The sequence below is a fragment of the Balaenoptera ricei genome, chromosome 6 (assembly GCF_028023285.1).
Source record: "Balaenoptera ricei isolate mBalRic1 chromosome 6, mBalRic1.hap2, whole genome shotgun sequence".
In the NCBI taxonomy this organism is placed as follows: Eukaryota; Metazoa; Chordata; class Mammalia; order Artiodactyla; family Balaenopteridae; genus Balaenoptera; species Balaenoptera ricei.
The window spans coordinates 41,917,796-41,936,547 of record NC_082644.1 but is presented as its reverse complement, the minus strand read 5'-3'; the positions used below and the strand labels follow the sequence as shown (position 1 = coordinate 41,936,547).

Here is an 18,752-nt window from a genome sequence, read left to right as displayed (position 1 = left end):
TGAAGCATTATCTTTCTATAAAATCAAAAAGTTCCTATTATAAAAATTATTAAATCATAAAGTAGAGCTTCTGTTTTATCGCTAGAAAGATCTTAAGAGGTAGTAATACAGTTCAACTCCATACTGTGCCTCTAAGTAATTCACTCACGCTTTATGCTGGGTGTTACTGGCACAAACCTTCTAACTACCAGAGGTGTGTAGTATCCAGTATATCAATCATGCTGCCTCCCAACAAGGGAAGAAGCTACCTGAACAGTCTAAGAATGCAGTCATGACAGCCTAGGCTAGTGTGGCCACAAGAAGGAAGGAATGTAAAAGAAGATGTTTCTTCTGTCACTTTACATTTGAAGACTGAGAAAAGTGACTACAACATGTACAAGAACTGGGTGAACCCAGTCTGCATTAGTCATAGGAAACCTTCAAGAATCAAATGAAAAGAGGCACAGAGAAAGATGGAAATGAGAGTTCGGGGCAAGGTGGAAAGCAGTCAACGGTACATTAAGAAAATCACCAGAACTCTAAAGCAGGTGTCTGTACCAAGAAAATAAAATAAGGGACTTCCCCAGTGGTCCAGTGGGTAAGACTGCGCTCCCCATGTAGGGGGCCTGAGTTCGATCCCTGGTCGGGAAACTAGATCCCACATGCTGCAACTAAGAGTTCGCATGCCGCAACTAAAGAGCCGGCATGCCGTAACTAAAGATCATGCATGCTAAAACTCAGACCCAGCACAGCCAAAATTTATAAACAAATAATTAATAAATAAATGAATATAAAATAAAAATTATGTTTTTGAAAAATAAAATGAGCAGAACTTTCTGGGATGAGGGTGATGTTCTGTATATTGATAGGAGACTGGGTTACGCAAGGATACGCATCCTACAAAAAATGATCTGATACACTTAAAATTTCTGTATGTAAATTTCACGTAAAAAAAAGAGAAACCTAGATAAATATTAAACTCTAGTTAATGATATATAAGCTAAAGTGTTCAAGGGTAAAGTATATTGATGTCTTTACTTTGAAATGCATCAAAAAAAAATAAGATAGCATGATGGATAGCTAGTCAGATGTGATAAAACAAATAAAGCAAAAAAGGTAATTGTGAGTGTATGGGTGTTTGCTGTACAACTCTTTCAGCTTCTCGTTATATTTGAACATTTTCATAATAAAATGTTAGGGGGGAAAAATTTCAGCAGATCAGAAAAAGAGGTCTGGAAGAAGGTCAAAAAGAAAGGGCAAGGGACTTCCCTGGTGGCGCAGTGCTTAACAATCCGCCTGCCAATGCAGAGGACACAGGTTCAATCCCGGGTCCAGGAAGATCCCACATGCTGCGGAGCAGCTAAGCCCATGCACCACAACTACGGAGCCTGCGCTCTAGAGCCCGCGAGCCACAACTACTGAGCCCGTGTGCCACAACTACTGAAGCCCACGCGCCTAGAGCCCATGCTCCACAACAAGAGAAGCCACCGCAATGAGAAGCCCGCGCACCGCAACGAAGAGTAGCCCCCGCTCGCTGCAACTAGAGAAAGACCGCATGCAGCAAGGAAGACCCAACGAAGAAGGAAGGAAGGAAGAGAGAGAGGGAGGAAGGGAGGGAGGGAGGGAGGAAGGAAGGGAGGGAGAAGCAAAGGAAAAGAAGGGGAAAACACAGATGTTAAACAGGAGCTAAAATAAAAAATATAAACGATGATAGAGAAAGACAAGTATTATATGCAGCAAGCATAGCCCCCGCTTGCTGCAACTAAAGAAAGCCCACGAAGTGTAGCCCCTGCTCCCTGCAACTAGAGTAAGCTCGCGCACAGCAACGAAGACCCAACACAGCCAAATAAATAAATATATAAATAAATTTATTTTTAAAAAAGAGACTAAAAAGAATTGATACCTGAATACAATGTATGATCAAGGACTTAATTAGCTAAAAAGGACACTATTGGGACAATCGGGAAAACATGAATACAATGTACAGGTTACACTAGATGAGTTGATTTCCTGATTTTTGATAACTGTACTGTGATTACGTAAAATAAGATCCTCGTTTTTTAAAATATACACACTAAAGTATTTAGGGGTAAAGATGCACCATATCTGCAACTTATTCTCCAAAGGTTCAGGGGAAAAGCTGTGTGTAGTTTCTCCTTTGTAGAAGGAGAGAGAAAAGGATAAATTAGTAAACATGGTAAAAATGTAAAATCTGGGGGGATCTGGAAGAAGGATATTCAGGAATTATGTATACTACTCTTGAAACTTTTCTCTAACTCTCCAAGTTTTTTTTTTTTTTTAACTGAGGTTCAAAGAGACTTAAGTAATACATCTAATTGGTAAAGTGGTAAACTTAGGTCCCAAACCCAGGTTTACTCAGATTCAAAAGAGCTCATCGGTTTTTCTCTTACATCCTGCTACCTCCATAGGGTATCTCAGTACACCTCCACCATTACACATTTAGAATTGGGCAATAAGCGTCTTGTGGAATGAAGCACACACACCCCACCCCCAATTTCAGGTTGCTTCTTTAGGAAGTACTTCCCGGAATGGGGTTAATGGATAAATGAACATGGACAATTTTACTAATACTCCTTTGAGAAATTCTCACAAAACTTTTTTTTTTTTTACAAGGAAAATCAGAAATCTAAGGGTCTAGGAATCCTTCTCAAAGCTCAGTGGGCAGCTTTTTTCTTCTAATTATATAAAATGAGCCATCCCCAAAGGGCCAATGGAAAAACTATTAGGGACAACACTTGGCAGGAAGGGAGTCCTCCTTCCTCCATTCCGGAGACTTTGATTCTCTGGAAATCATTCTAAGGATTTTATTTGGGTGGAAGATAGAGACAGTTTACATTCTCAACAATTCACTTTTAATATTTAATCTTTACTGATTTGATAAATAACAAAATAAAATGTTTTAATTTATATTTGATTGTAGCAGGATTGTACCTATGATTACTCATAACCTGTATTTAGGCTATTCATGAAACAAACATTTTTCTTAAGCATTCATCTATACAGGGAAGGCCTACTACATACAAAAAGTCCAAATTTTTCCCACAATAGCCAGTCTTTCTTGGTCAGTTGTGAATAAATACCTATCCGGGTAAGTGTATTTAGGAGCAAACACTAAATAAAAGATGTTTGTTTGTTGATAGCAGCAAAATACAAGGCTAACCTTATACTGGAAGATATGATGCAACCACTGAGTTGAGTCCATCTCCTATGTCCCTTAACATCAACAGGGAACTTGTTTAAAAAAAAGTATCTGTAATTAGCTATCAAAGTACAGTCAAATCATCAATCTGAAATTATGATGGACTGCATAAGGTTTATTTACTTACTTCCATACTGTCTCTGAAAAAATGTTTGCCAATCTAGTCAACAACATGTATAAAATGCTCAATTTTGTACCATGTACTGTGCTTAGCTAGCATTTTACTTGGATTATCTCACTTCATTTAAAATAATAACACAAACAAATTGAAAAGGAGGGACTATTTAACACTGACTATTTTATACAAATGGATCTTGTTCATTAAAAGCCTTTCTAAGGGACTTCCCTGGTGGCGCAGTGGTTAAGAACCCGCCTGCCAATGCAGGGGACACGGGTTCGAGCCCTGGTCCGGGAAGATTCCACATGCTGTGGAGCAACTAAGCCCGTGCACCACAACTACTGAAGCCCGTGTGCCTAGAGCCTGTGCTCCGCAACAAGAGAAGCCCCCACAATGAGAAGCCCGCGCACCAAAGAAGAGTAGCCCCCGCTCGCCACAACTAGAGAAAGCCTGCGCGCAGCAACAAAGACCCAACACAGCCAAAAATTAATTAATTAATTAATTAAAAAAAAAAAAAAGCCTTTCTAAGATTAAAGCACTCTTCCTAGGTAACGATGCATGAAAGAAAAGGAAGGTTTTTTTTGTTTGTTTGTTTTTTTGGCCAAACCATGCAACATGTGGGATCTTAGTTCCCAGAACAGGTATCGAACCCGCACCCCCTGCAGTGGAAGTGCAGAGTCTTAACCACTGGACCACCAAGGAAGTCCCAGAAAAGGCAGCTTTTTAAAATTATATAATTCAGGGACTTCCCAGGTGGCGCAGTGGTTAAGAATGAGCCTGCCAATGCAAGGGACACATGTTCGAGCCCTGGTCAGGGAAGATCCCACATGCCGCGAAGCAACTAAGCCCGTGTGCCACAACTACTAAGCCTACGCTCTAGAGCCTGCTAGCCACAATTACTGAGCCCGCAAGCTGCAACTACTAAAGCCCGCGTGCCTAGAGCCCTTGCTCTGCAACAGGAGAAGCCACTGCAATGAGAAGCCCAAGCACCACAACAAAGAGTAGCCCCCGCTCGCCACAACTAGAGAAAGCCCGTGCGCAGCAATGAAGACCAAACGCAGCCAAAAATAAATAAATAAAAATTTTTTTAAACTTGTATAATTCAGATATTTCTCCACTTTAGAGTATTACTTCTCCATATACTTGGGATTTTCACATTACATTCCAGGGACACACCTAGATTAATAATAAAGAAAAGAAGGGACTTCCCTGGTGGTCCAGTGGTTAAGACTCCATGCTCCCAATGCAGGGGGGCCTGGGTTCGACCTCTGGTCAGGAACTAGATCCCGCATGCCGCAACTAAGAGCCAGCTAGCCACAACTAAGACCAGGCGCAGCCAAATAAATAATTTTTTTTTAATAATAATAATAAAGAAAAGGAGATGGCCTAGGTGCTAACAGGTAGGAGGAAAAAGTTCAGGATTAAATAGTTAAGAAACAACGTCCCACGTTACCTGAATCAGTATCTACTCTTTCCTATTATATACTACCTATTTTTTAAAAACAAGTTTCAAAATCCCAGGTTTCCTAAAAAAGAAAACATTAAAGCAATGTGCCCCCTTAATTTCTGTAATTTTCAACAAAGCGAACAAGAGTTCCACAAAAACTTACCTGTACCACTTGTTTCTGTAGTTGTGTTGCCTGTGTCACTGAAATCTGTGGCTTTTCCCGAGCACCTCTGGACCGGTCACTGCTCACCGAAGTCATCATATACAGTATATACAAAATAATGTATGCACAAAATAGAAAATCTGAAAGAAAGGAGACACAGTAAACAAAACTTCCAGATTATAGAAAACGACAAGGATAAAATTCAGGGATAAGGAAGAAATGTGAGATAAAACATAAAGGTTCTCTAGAATGCAAATTCTAAAGAAACAAACCATTAGGATTTTAGATTTTCCTGGTAGCTCTTAAGCCAATTTTACTAAAGCAGTCTAAACGTCTATGGTTTATGATTATAGCAATTTTAAACAAAAATATCAAATATCACCAATTTTAACCAGCAATTATTTTACCACTATATAATCAGCCCTCTGCATCCACAGATTCAACCAACCACGCAAAATATTAGAAAAAAATTTTTTCAGAAAGTTTCAAAAACCAAAACTTTGAGTCTGCCACACTATCGCAACTATTTACATAGCATTTACCTTATATTAGGTATTATAAGTAATCTAGAGATGATTTCCCTTTTTTTAAATTAATTAATTTATTTATTTTTGGCTGCATTGGGTCTTCGTTGCTTTCCCTAGTTGTGGTGCACGGGCTTCTCATTGCGGTGGCTTCTCTTGTTGTGGAGCACGGGCTCTAGGTGCGCAGGCTTCAGTACTTGTGGCACGCAGGCTCAGTAGTTGTGGCTCGTGGGCTCTAGAGTGCAGGCTCAGTAGTTGCGGCGCACAGGCTTAGCTGCTCCGCAGCATGTGGGATCTTCCCAGATGAGGGACCGAACCTGTGTCCCCTGCATTGGCAGGAGGATTCTTAACTACTGCCACCAGGGAAGTCCTAGAGATGATTTAAAGCATACAGGAGGATGTGTATAGGTTATATTCAAGAAATATCATGCCATTTCTTTTTTCTTTTCTTTTTTTTTTTTTTAGGCCACGCCATGTGGCATGCGGAATCTTAGTTCCCCAACCAGGGATAGAACCCGTGCCCCATGCAATGGAAGCACAGAGTCTTAACCACTGGACCACCAGGGATGTCCCTATTATGCCATTTCTATAAGGGACATGAGCATCCACAAAATTTGGTATCCGAGGGAGGTCCTAGTACCAATCCTGTGCAGATACCAAGGGACAAGTGTATGTAGTTACTACTACATCAGCGGTCCCCAACCTTTTTGGCACCAGGGACCGTTTTCCTGGAAGACAGTTTTTCCATGGACGGTGGATGGTGGGTGGGGCTGATGGGATGGTTTCGGGATGATTCAAGCTCATTACATTTACTGTGCACTTTATTTTTACTATTATTACACTGTAATATATAATGAAATAACTACACAACTCACCGTAATGCAGAATCAGTGGGAGCCCTGAGCTTGTTTTCACTTGCCACTCACTGATGGGGTTTTGACATGAGTCTGCAAGCAATTGATTTATTATGGTCTCTGTGCAGTCACACCTCTCTGCTAATGATGATCTGTATCTGCAGCCGCTCCCCAGCACTAGCATCACCGCCTCAGCTCCACCTCAGATCATCAGGCATTAGATTCTCATAAGGAGCGCGCAACCTAGATCCCTCGCATGCACGGTGCACAGTAGGGTTTGCGCTCCTATGAGAACCTAATGCCGCCACTGATCTGATAGAAGGAGGAGCTCAGGTGGTAATGAAGGTGATGGGGAGCAGCTGTAAATACAGATGAAGCTTCGCTCACTCACTCGCTGCTCACCTCTTGCTGTGCAGCCCAGTTCCTAACAGGCCACGGACCAGTACCAGTCCGTGGCCTGGGGGTTGGGGAACCCCGTACTACATGTAGTTTTATCTGACTCTTCCCATTTGCAGTTAGTATTTGAACCCAAAGGTGACGTTATGTCCAGCCTGGATTTTACCGGCAATAATGTAATTGAAAATGTGATGTCTAGGGGACTTCCCTGGTGGTCCAGTGGTTAAGAATCCACCTTCCAATGCAGGGGACGCAGGTTCGATCTCTGGTCAGGGAACTAAGATCCCACAGGCTGCGGGGCAACTAAGCCTGCGCGCCGCTAAGAAAGATCCCATGTGCCTCAACTAAGACCCAATGCAGCCAAAAATAAATAAATAAATAAATAAATTTTTTTTTTTAAAGAATGTGATGTCTAGGAGCAAGCTATACCTTCAGGCAAAAACCACTTATAAACAATAAACCTTCCAAACAGACAAAAATGACTGTAATTTTCCTTTATTTACTCAACACTTACTGAAGAGCTACTAAGTGCCAAGCATATAACTAAATATAATATGCCATCAAAACACGATTATAACAACAAAATACACTTCACACTCAGTAGGATAGCTATTATGATAAAAAATTTAAAATAGAAAATACGTTTTGGAGAAGATGCAGAGAAACTGGAATCCTTGAATACCACTGGTAGGAATGTAAAATGGTGCAGCCACTACGGAAAACCAGTATGGTAGGTCCTCAAGAAAAAAAAAATCAAAAGTGGAATTACCGTTGATTCAGTAATTCCACTTCTGGGTATACACCAAAAAAAAGTAATAGCAGGGTCTCAAAGAGATAGTTGTACACCCATGTTCACAGCAGTATTAATCACAGTAGCTAAAAAGTAGAAGCAACCCAAGTTTCTAACTACAGATGAAAGGATAAGCATATATGGTGTATACACATACAATGGAATGTTATTTAGCCTTAAAAAGGGAGGAATTTCTGACGCATGCAACAAACATGGATGAACCTTGAGGACATTATACTAAGTAAAATAAGCCAGGCACAAAAGGACAAATACCCTATGACTCTACTTATATGAGTTACTTGGAATAGTCAATTTCACAGGCAAAGTTGAGTAGTGGTTACCAGAGGCTGGGAGCATGCGGAAATGGGGAGTTACTGTTTACTGCGTATGGAGTTTCCATTGAGGAAGAAACATAAAAACTTCTGAAGATGGATGGTCACAAAACCATGTGAATGTACTTAATGCCACAAAAAAGTACACTTTAAAAATGGTTAGGGACTTCCCTGGTGGCGCAGTGGTTAAGAATCCGCCTGCCAATGCAGGGGACAAGGGTTCAAGCCCTGGTCCGGGAAGATCCCACATGCCGCGGAGCAACTAAGCCCGTGTGCCACAACTACTGAGCCTGCGCTCTAGAGCCCACGAGCTACAACTACTGAGACCACGCGCCCTAGAGCCCGTGCTCCGCAACAAGAGAAGCCACCGCAATGAGAAGCCCACCCACCACAATGAAGAGTAGCCCCCGCTCGCTGCAACTAGAGGAGGCCCGCGTGCAGCAACAAAGACCCAATGCAGCCAAAAATAAAAATAAAAATGGTTAAAGTGATAATTTTTGTTATGTATATTTTACCCCAATTTAAAAAACAGTGCAGCAATGCCTTAAGAGTTTAATTTCCAACCTAGAATTCTATACTCAGCAAAAATTCCAATCAACGTGAACACAGAAACAAGTTGAGTTCACACATACGATACCTCATAAACTCAGGAAGTTCCTGGAATAAACAAAACCTCTAAAACAGCAAACCAAGAAGAGGCTGTTTGCAACTGACACCACAAATTGCCTACCAAAATCCATTTACAACATATTTTTCCCTTGCAGTCCTCTTGGAAAGAGGGTGAAAAGCTAAATACTTTCTCAGCCTCCCTTGTAGCTTGGGATAGCCATAGGCCACTTTTCTCGAAAATAATCTGAATAGTCATAGTGCCTTCATTCACAGTCTCCCAAAACTGGAAATACACCAACTGTCCTTTGAAGAGTGAGTAAATATAGCATAACCATACAGTTGAATATTACTCATGAATGAAAAGGAATCAACTATTGAACAACACGAATGAATCTCAAATGCATTATGCTAAATGAAAGAAGCCAGACTTAAAAGGCTGCATACTGTATAATACATTTTTATGACATTCTGGAAAAGACAAAACTAGAGAAAGAAAGCAGATCAGAGATTGCCAAGAACTGGGGGATGACAAGGGGGTCTAACACAGGAGACAGGAGGCTCCACCAAATGACAGTCAAAAAATACCAAGATGACATCTTGACTGCCGACAGCTGACAGGAGGCCTATAGAGCAACCAAATCTAATCAGAGCAGGAAAATAGAGGGATAACAAATAGACGCCTCCAAGAAAATGTTCTTGACCATCTAAAGAAGTTAATTTGCACTTATGAAAAAGTATAGGGACTTCCCTGGTGGCGCAGTGGTTAAGAATCTGCCTGCCAATGCAGGGGACACGGGTTCGAGCCCTAGTCCGGGAAGATCCCACATGCTGCGGAGCAACTAAGCCCGTGCGCGACAACTACTGAGCCTGTGCTCTAGAGCCTGTGAACCACAACTACTGAAGCCCATGTGCCTAGGGCCCATGCTCTGCAACGAAGAGGAGCCCCCACTTGCCGCAACTAGAAAAAGCCCACGCTCAGCAATGAAGACACAACGCAAACAAAAATTAAATAAATAAATTTATTTTTTAAAAAAAGAAGAAAAAGTATAGAGTTTAATCAGTGGTGGGTACATAGAAACCTAAGCAACCGTGGGAAAAAAAAACAAAACAATTATTGTTCCCCATAAAAAGCAACACAGCTCAACTGTAATGTTTATATGATTACAGCAACTTTTTATTTAAATTTACTATGTGCTGAGCACCAAGCTAAATGTTTTACATAAATTTCTCCCTGTAATCCTCAACAGTCTATAGAATTTGGCATAATCCCGATTTTAAGGATCGGAAATAAAACTTGAAAAGGTTCTACACAGACCAATGAGATGCAATATAGTTAAGTCCCAATCGCTTATTTCCTAGGGTATAGAGCCTACAAACCAAACCAGGTACTAAATTACAAAATAACTGTTGCCTTCATAATCCTAAACTAGCAAAACAGTAGCAAGAGGCCAGGACGGAGGAGACAAAACTCTTAATTATGAAAACAAGCCACACAACATCCAGCTGTAGACACTGCAGTCTCCAAAACACAAGACCTATGGCTAGAGACACCATAATTTGTAGCCGATCTTTAGCACGCCTTACCATCTCCCTAACTTTTCCTGACAGTCATATATACTCAGAAAAATAGCAATGTTGAACAACATGAACATTTAAAATAACATCAAAGTAAACCCTTTTATATTTTCAAGAATTTTAAATCACTGCTTGAATTGAAGGTCCATTGGAACTCCACAACTAGGAGGTCACTGGTGATCACTGCCAATAGAGCTTTGAAACAGTGGTGTGGAAAAAGCCAAGGTGAGTGAGGGAGAGTGGCAGTAAACTAACCATACTTGCAAGAGGTGGTAGCTAGAAAGAGATACAGAGCATGAAAGCAGAATTTTGTCAGGATGAGGTACACTGAGCAGTTCTAATACACTGTAAGCCCCATGAGGACAGTGATTATATCTGTCCTGTGGCTTTTGCTCTTCCAGGGCCTAACACAGGGTGTGCGCTTAATTAGTTAATATATAGTTACTGAACAAAAGAGGCCTATTTATAAGCTGAAGAGGAGATAATTGAGAGGCATTAAATTGAGACAGCAATAAAGAAAAATGATTCACTTGGACAGGAAGAGAGTGCCCTCTCCTCAGGCCAACAGAATGAAGGGCAGGTATGGCAGCAGCTAAATTTTTAGGAGATTAGGAGACACAGACAATGGAGTCGGTTGTATTTGTCTTTACTTCTTTAGTAAAAGAGACAAAACACCTGCAGAGAATGCATACTAGACGAGTGGGGGTGGAGGAATGTAAGAAAATGGCAAAGGTTTTAACTGCTACTAAGCTGAATATGAGAGGAAGCTAAAAGAAGTAAAAAGAACAGAAAAGTGATACGGAGGATCCCAACTGAAAGCAGAAATCTTGAACTTCTAGTGGCACTAATCCACATATTACCATGAAATCAACTAGACTGTCAAAAATTCAGGATCACAACTTAAATGAATAATCAAGGTAGAAGCGGGTTAAGATGAACAGATCCTTTGCTGAAATATTCCACAAAATAAAAAGAACTTGAATTTCAAACCAGAAAGAGTCCACTTACTCAAGTCACGGATGATGTCGCCAGGTGAAGAGCTGCTCATATCTACCTCTACCACTGGGGCCTTTCTCATAAGCTTTAAGCCTCAATACATATTTGCAAACATCCCATCCTAAAGAATGTTCTCTCTCCAGTTTATTACAACCCTGGATGCCAGATTTGCAACCTCATTAAAGGTAAAAATAACACTTTAATGTTTGTCATTAAACATGTGTTTCATTCTAATATAATATGGTGACTCAATCTTTTGGGCCATTAAGTACTTAGACAATTTGAAGAAAACTATGGACCCTCCCCTCAGAAAAAGGCATATCCACAGAAATTTCTGCCTGAAATTTCAGGAGGATTATATCTCATCTCTTCCCCCACCTTCCCCCAAAACCCATCCATGAACAACCCACTCCACCTCCTCAGTGTCCATGGATGCACGCCCAGGCCAAAAACCCTGCTCTAAGAATTTAGTAGAGCTCTAAACTGTACTTACAGCTTAAGGGTATCCCTGGATCAAGCAAAATTTAAAACTATAACTGCTAATTTGGCCATTAAACAACATCATATAATTCACACTTTTTTAATGGGCTCTGTTGACCCTTAAAAACAAAAGGCACCTGCTTTGTTCCCAAAGGAACAATTAGGGGCAAACTCTGACCCTCAATAAACTTACACTTAGTATTTAATCAACATACTACCTATGTCCTTTCTGAAGAAACTGATGTTATCAAGATCTGCTGAGATGGTACAAACCCAATCAACTAATTGTAATGTTAAAAGAGTCTGCTGTTTTAGGTGAATATAATTAGCAGGAAAAGGTATACATCCTCCCCTTAAGAGCATGTATCCACACTTAAGAGCATGAATTGGAAATAGACTAACCATCTATGCCCTACAAATATCTGCTTGAATCAACTGGCCTAAATGTGGCACATAAAAAATTGTGTACTTCAATGGAATATTACTCAGCTATGAAAAAAAATGAAATATTGCCATTTGTAACAACATGGATGCATCTTAGAGATTATCATACTAAGTGAAGTAAGCCAGACAAATATATGATATCACCTATATGCAGAATCTAAAAAATAATACAAATGAACTTACTTACAAAACAGAAACAGACACACAGACACAGAAAACAAACTTATGGTTACCAAAGGGTAAGTAGGGGGAAGATATTAATAAATTAGGAATATGGAATTAACAGATACACACCACTATACATAAAATAGTTAAGCAACAAGGATTTACTGTATAGCACAGGCAGCTATATTCAATATCTTGTAATAACCTATAATGGAAAATAATCAGAAAAAAATATATGTATAACTCAATCACTTTGCTGTACACCTGAAACTAACACAATATTTTAAATCAACTATATACTTCAATTTAAAAAAATAAAAATACTCCCTGGGGGAGTACAAAACAATAATAACAATGTATTTCATATCAAAAAATTTTTAATGTTGAGCCTACTAGATTGAAAATTAAATTTGGGATTTAATACTGTCTGCTACTTAAAAGATGATTCAATGGATGAGATGTCCAAGACAAAGGTATACTACAATGCCCTAACTGATCCAACCTACCCCCTTTAGACTGTATCATATCCAACTAGGGAAGCCTAGAAACCCATTATCAGCCTTCTCAAGGCCCTCTTTTTAAAAAGCCAGATTTCTCTCTCTGCTGCCAAGGCCTAAAATGGGGAAAGCATTATGTAAAAAACCAGCACTTTTCAAAGCAGAATCAAACCTAGTAAGTTTTTGGTTTGGCTCTGTTACTGCTCCAAGAGCTACTACAAGGCATTTGAACTTGCAGGAACCCTGCCTCCAGAGACAGAGGTTTCAAAAAAGAAGGGCAGGAGAGGAATTGGAAAACAGAAAAACAAAACCAATTCCAGTGACCAAATATAAAATGTTATATCAAGTTAAATAAAAAGCTGAAAGTGGAGCGTGGCAATATACATGGCAAAATGAAAACTTTAATGTAGAATGGCCATAATATTTCATGCTTAGGGAACATGTTAAAAGTTTTAAGAATCCATTTTAGTAACAAATCATTTTTACAAAAGGGTAGCAGTAAAACAATATCCACTCGGAAACAATTTCCTTAATATTCTTTTGGTCATATTTTATAAGAAGTCTCCATTGCCCCTTAAAGTGGCCTATTTATTGACTTATTTATTTATAGTAATAATAAGCAAGCAAGCACACACATCTGTATCTATGCTCATCTCTACCCAGATTATAACCATCAGGGCCACAAATTCTTATTTCCCTCAGCCTTGCACTCCACCGCCATCCCCAGAGTATCTTTGCATCCACAGCTCCTGACAAAGGTTAGAGGTTCTGGGTCTACCACGAGGTAATTGCCAACAAAAAAATACAAAATACAAATGATAACACCCTGGATTGAAACCAGAAATAATGGAGTCATCTATAAGGGGTTAGCGAGACAGTTTTGAAAGGACCCTGCTTTTCAAGTGTACGATTCAGAGGAATGAGGAACATTAGTTAAAAAGTAAAAGGTCAGTGCTCCTTTCAGCAGCACATATACTAAAACTGGAACGATAAAGAGAAGATTAGCATGGCCCCTGCACAAGGATGACAAGCAAATTCGTGAAGCGTTCCACTTTTTGTAACACAACATTGTAAAGCAACCATACTCCAATAAAAATTAATTTAAAAAGTAAATGGCCAGGGGGCTTCCCTGGTGGCGCAGTGGTTGAGAATCTGCCTGCTAATGCGGGGGACACGGGTTCGAGCCCTGGTCTGGGAGGATCCCACATCCCGTGGAGCAACTGGGCCCGTGAACCACAACTGCTGAGCCTGCGCGTCTGGAGCCTGTGCTCCGCAATAAGAGAGGCCGCGATGGTGAGAGGCCCGCGCACCGCGATGAAGAGTGGCCCCCACTTGCCGCAGCTAGAGAAAGCCCTAGCACAGAAACGAAGACCCAACATAGCAATCAATCAATCAATCAATCAATCTTTTAAATAAAGAAAGAAAGAAAGAAAGAAAAATAAAAGGCCAAAAAATAAATAAGTAAATAAAAGGCCATACCACACTGCCACTCACCACTCTGAGAGGAATGATGGGTAGAAGGGGCTCAGTCAGCTGCAGAAAAATGACAAAATATCTACCCCCAGCATGGAATAACCTACTTGGCAGGTGATGGGCTATCAGAAAGGCTTGACTGGGGAATTCCCTGGCAGTCCAATGGATAGGACTCCGTGCTTTCACTGCCATGGGCCAGGGTTCAATCCCTGGTCGGAGAACTAAAATCCCATAATCCACACAGAGAGGCCAAAAAACAAACAAACAAACAAAGAAGACTTGACTGGAACATTGTAGATACAGCGGGAAATCCTCTTAAGAAGAAGAGAAGTTCCATGCAGACTCAATTCTACACTATAATATTAAGGAAAGCAAAAAAGACTGTAGATATGAGGTAAATCCACAATTATGAATGAAGAGACTAGAGGACCACAATCCTGGAAATCAACAAGACTTCTGCTGTAAAGAACATGTACTAATCATAGTTTTTTTTTTAAAAAAAGTGGCTCCTGAAATCAATCCTGGATAAATCTGAGAAGCTGAGCAGAAAAAGACAAGAAATATAAGTTCAAAGCTTGTACTGGGGGGATTCCCTGGTGGCACAGTGGTTAAGAATCCGCCTGCCAATGCAGGAGACATGGGTTCGAGCCCTGGTCCAGGAAGATCCCACATGCCGCGGAACAACTAAGCCCATGTGCCACAACTACTGAGCCTGCGCTCTAGAGCCCGCGAGCCACGACTTCTGAGCCTGCGTGCCACAATTACTGAAGCCGTGAGCCTAGAGGACATGCTCCACAACAAGAGAAGCCACCGCAATGACAAGCCCGCGCACTGCAACCAAGAGCAGCCCCCGCTCGCTGCAACTAGAGAAAGCCCGTGCGCAGCAACAAAGACCCAATGCAGCCAAAAAAAAAGCTTGTACTGGACTAAAGCTGTGGTCAAGAAATATTTATGAGGAATTCCCTGGCGGTCCAGTGGTTAGGACACTGCACTTCCACTGCTGGGGGCCCAGGTTCGATCCCTGGTCAGGCAACTAAGATCCCGGAGGCCACGCAGTGTGGCCCAAAAAAAAAAAAGGATTCCAAAAAGAACTGAGGTCAAGCAGCATTGCAAACATCCTAATTTGTAGAATAGACGCATTCCTAGCAAAGCAAAGTACACTTTTTAATATTTAGAACTGCAAATTTATTATAATAGTAGCAACTGCCATCGTATTATCGACACTCCGGGAATCACTTTAACTCCAAATTATCACATTATCTGTGCAAGGTGGGTATTACGATATCTGTTTTATAGGTGAATATATAACCTATCCCATAGACCTAGGCTAAGTAATAAGGGAGTTGGGATGTACAGGTCTGTCTTGATGCCAAAGTTTGGACTCTTTCCACTATTTCACACATTCTATCTAGCTCCTTAATAAGTTCTCTTCAGAAAACTGTGGACCCAAGGCATTAAAAAATTAATGCAGGGCTTCCCTGGTGGCACAGTGGTTGAGAGTCTGCCTGCCAGTGCAGGAGACACGGGTTCGAGCCCTGGTCTGGGAGGATCCCACATGCCGCGGAGCGGCTGGGCCCATGGGCCACAATTACTGAGCCTGAGCGTCTGGAGCCTGTGCTCCGCAACAATAGAGGCCGCGATAGTGAGAGGCCCGCGCACCGCGATGAAGAGTGGCCCCCGCTTGCCGCAACTAGAGAAAGCCCTCGCACAGAAACGAACACCCAACACAACCAAAAATAAGTAAATAAATAAAATTAAAAAAAAAAAAAGAAATGCCAAACTTGTAGGGGTTAATTGTGCCAGAAAAAAAAAAAAAAAATTAATGCACCCTTTGGCTGTACAACAATATGAATGTACTTACTGTCACTGAACTGTACACCTTAAAATGGTTAAAAAGGTAAATTTTATGTTACACATATTTTATCAAAATTTTAAAAATCAATTCACCCAACAATTTTGCCCACAATTACTATCAAATAATTAAAGAACAAGTCATTCTAATTATATTAAAGAGGCAAGACATGAAAATTAAAATGAAAATATGAGGATGAAATTAGCTTTGATACTAGAACCTGATAAGAACAGTAGGAGAAACAATAATTATAAGCCAATCTCACTGACAGATATAGCCATAAAAATTCTAAATTGAATCCAGCATTGTATAAAAAAGAAAATACACCATAACCATGTCCAGGATGTCCCAGGAATAAAGCTGGTTTAAGAAATGAAAAATCCTCACAGACTTAGAAACCAAACTTATGGTTACCAAAGGGGAAAGGTGGGGGGGAGGGATAAATTGGGAGTCTGGGACTGATGTATACACACTATTATCTTTAAAATATATAACCAAAAAGGACCTACTGTATAGCATAGGGAACTCTGCTCCATATTCTGTAACAACCTAAATGGGAAAAGAATTTGAAAAAGAATAGATACATGTATATGTATAACTGAATCACTTTGCTGTACACCTGAAACTAACACAACATTGTTAATCGACTATACTCCAATATAAAATTTTTTTAAAATTTTAAATAAAAATAAAATTCTGAAGAAATGAAAAATTATTTAATAAAATCACCAACTTCACAGAATAAAATTTAAAAATTTATGATCATATAAGCATTTCAATAAAGACATTAGTAAAATTCAACATTCACTCAAAATAAAAATTCTTAGAAAACAAGAATACTTCTTTGACTTGATAAAAGGTTATCTATATAAACCTGCAGCAAAAACCACACTGAATTAAAAGCTTTCCTTTAAGATAACAAAAATAAACAACAAAATACAGGCATCACTGCCATGATCACTTCCACTTAAACACTGATTTGGAGGTCCTAGCCAGCTCACTGTGGCAATTAAAAGATACTCAAAAGATTAGAAAATAATATTTTAAAAGATCCCACTTCCCTAATAATTGTACAAACAAAAGTGTAAACACCTGAAACTAATACAACATTGTAAATCAACTATACTTCAACAAAAAAAGTGTAAAGAATCTTCAGCTATATTATTATAATTGGTTAAGTTTAGCAAAACTTCTAGATACAAAATAAAAATAAATGTACAAAAATTAATTATACCTATATACCAGCTAACAAAAAAAATTCTAAAGAAATTGTCTATGGCTGCTTTATGCACTACAGTGGCAGTACTGAATAGTTATAACACAGGCAAAGCAGAAAATATTTCCTATCTGGCCCTTGAAAAATGTGCTCCAACACCTGTTCACTCAATAAAAGTTATCATTCTTCCTCAACTAGATTCGACAAATTCCCAACTAAAGTCTAACAAGGGTTTGTCTCAAACCTGACAAGGTGATTCTAAAATTACACAGGGGAGCAAATAGTCAACAGCTAAGATGCTCCTTAAAACAAAAACAACAAGGCCCAAGACTGATCGTCCAGGTATCAAGGATTATAATGCCACAGTAATTACAACAGTACAAGACTGGTACAGGGAGAGACAACCCGTGCAATGGATCAGAAGAGAAAGCCCAGAAATATGATTTCCAAAAAGATGGCAATGCATGTGGTCAGGAAAGACCAACTTTCAAAGAGGTTGAAAGAACTGGTTGACTATACTTTTTTTTTTTTTTTTTTTTTATTATTTTATTTTTGGCTGTGTTGGGTCTTCGTTTCTGTGCGAGGGCTTTCTCTAGTTGCGGCAAGTGGGGGCCACTCTTCATCGCGGTGCGCGGGCCTCTCACTATCACGGCTTCTCTTGTTGCGGAGCACAGGCTCCAGACGCGCAGGCTCAGTAGTTGTGGCTCACGGGCCCAGTTGCTCTGCGGCATGTGGGATCCTCCCAGACCAGGGCTCGAACCCGTGTGCCCTGCATTGGCAAGCAGATTCTCAACCACTGCGCCACCAGGGAAGCCCTGGTTGACTATACTTTAAAAAATGTTTTTTACTAGGCCATACATAAAAAAAGTTGTTGAACAGGTATTTTAAGAATATACAAAAATCAAAATTATTGATTTCAGAAGAAAAGGCTAATTTCTTCACCCTGTATAAAGGAATTTTTATCTCATAATAGTAATTATTTTCTTAAGAGAGTCAAAAGTTGCTAAAATTGCAAAGATTAATAACTTTTTTTTTTTTTTTTTTTTGGCCATACAAGCAGCATGCAGGATCTTAGTTCCCCAACCAGGGATTGAACCCGGGCCCCCTGCAGTGGAAGAGCAGAGTCCTAACTACTGGACCTCCAGGGAAGTCCCAAAGATTAATAACTTTAAAATGAAAAACTTCTGTTCATAAAAAAGCAGCTGGCCCTGTGAAAATACAAGCCATAAACTGGGAAATTTTTTATCAACATACATGTGACAAGAATTAGTATTTGGATTTTATCAATATTAAGAAATACTGGGGACTTCCCTGGCGGTCCAGTGGTTAAGACTTCGCCTTCCAATGCAGGGGGTGCGGGTTCAATCCCTGGTCAGGAAGCTAAGCTCCCATGTGCCTCAGGACCAAAAAACTAAAATATAAAACAGAAGGAATATTGTAACAAATTTAATAAAGACTTTAAAAATGGTCCACATCAAAGAAATCTTTAAAAAAAAAAAATACTATGATGGATAAACAAGGTCCTATTGTATAGCACAGGGAACTATATTCAATATCCCGTAATAAACCATAATGGAAAAGAATATGAAAAATATATACGTAAAACTGAATCACTTTGCTGT

At 39.9% G+C, this 18,752-nt stretch overlaps 1 protein-coding gene and 1 non-coding gene across 6 annotated transcripts in view; one reads left to right on the top strand and one right to left on the bottom strand.

The window, feature by feature from the left end:
* The window catches only part of UBAP2 (ubiquitin associated protein 2), a 121,036-nt gene that overhangs the window by 78,117 nt on the left and 24,167 nt on the right, over positions 1–18,752 (bottom strand). For all 5 annotated transcript variants that reach the window (XM_059924588.1, XM_059924589.1, XM_059924590.1 and 2 more), the window contains exons 3-4: positions 16,424–16,463; positions 4,928–5,067 (exon numbers count right to left, since the gene is read on the bottom strand). In XM_059924588.1, the coding sequence (XP_059780571.1) occupies positions 4,928–5,067; positions 16,424–16,433 (150 nt within the window). In that variant the 5' untranslated portion in view covers positions 16,434–16,463. The remainder of the gene's footprint in view (positions 1–4,927; positions 5,068–16,423; positions 16,464–18,752) is intronic.
* LOC132368317 (U6 spliceosomal RNA) lies at positions 13,541–13,647 on the top strand. The gene has a single exon (XR_009504054.1). It is a non-coding gene; the product is annotated as a U6 spliceosomal RNA (small nuclear RNA).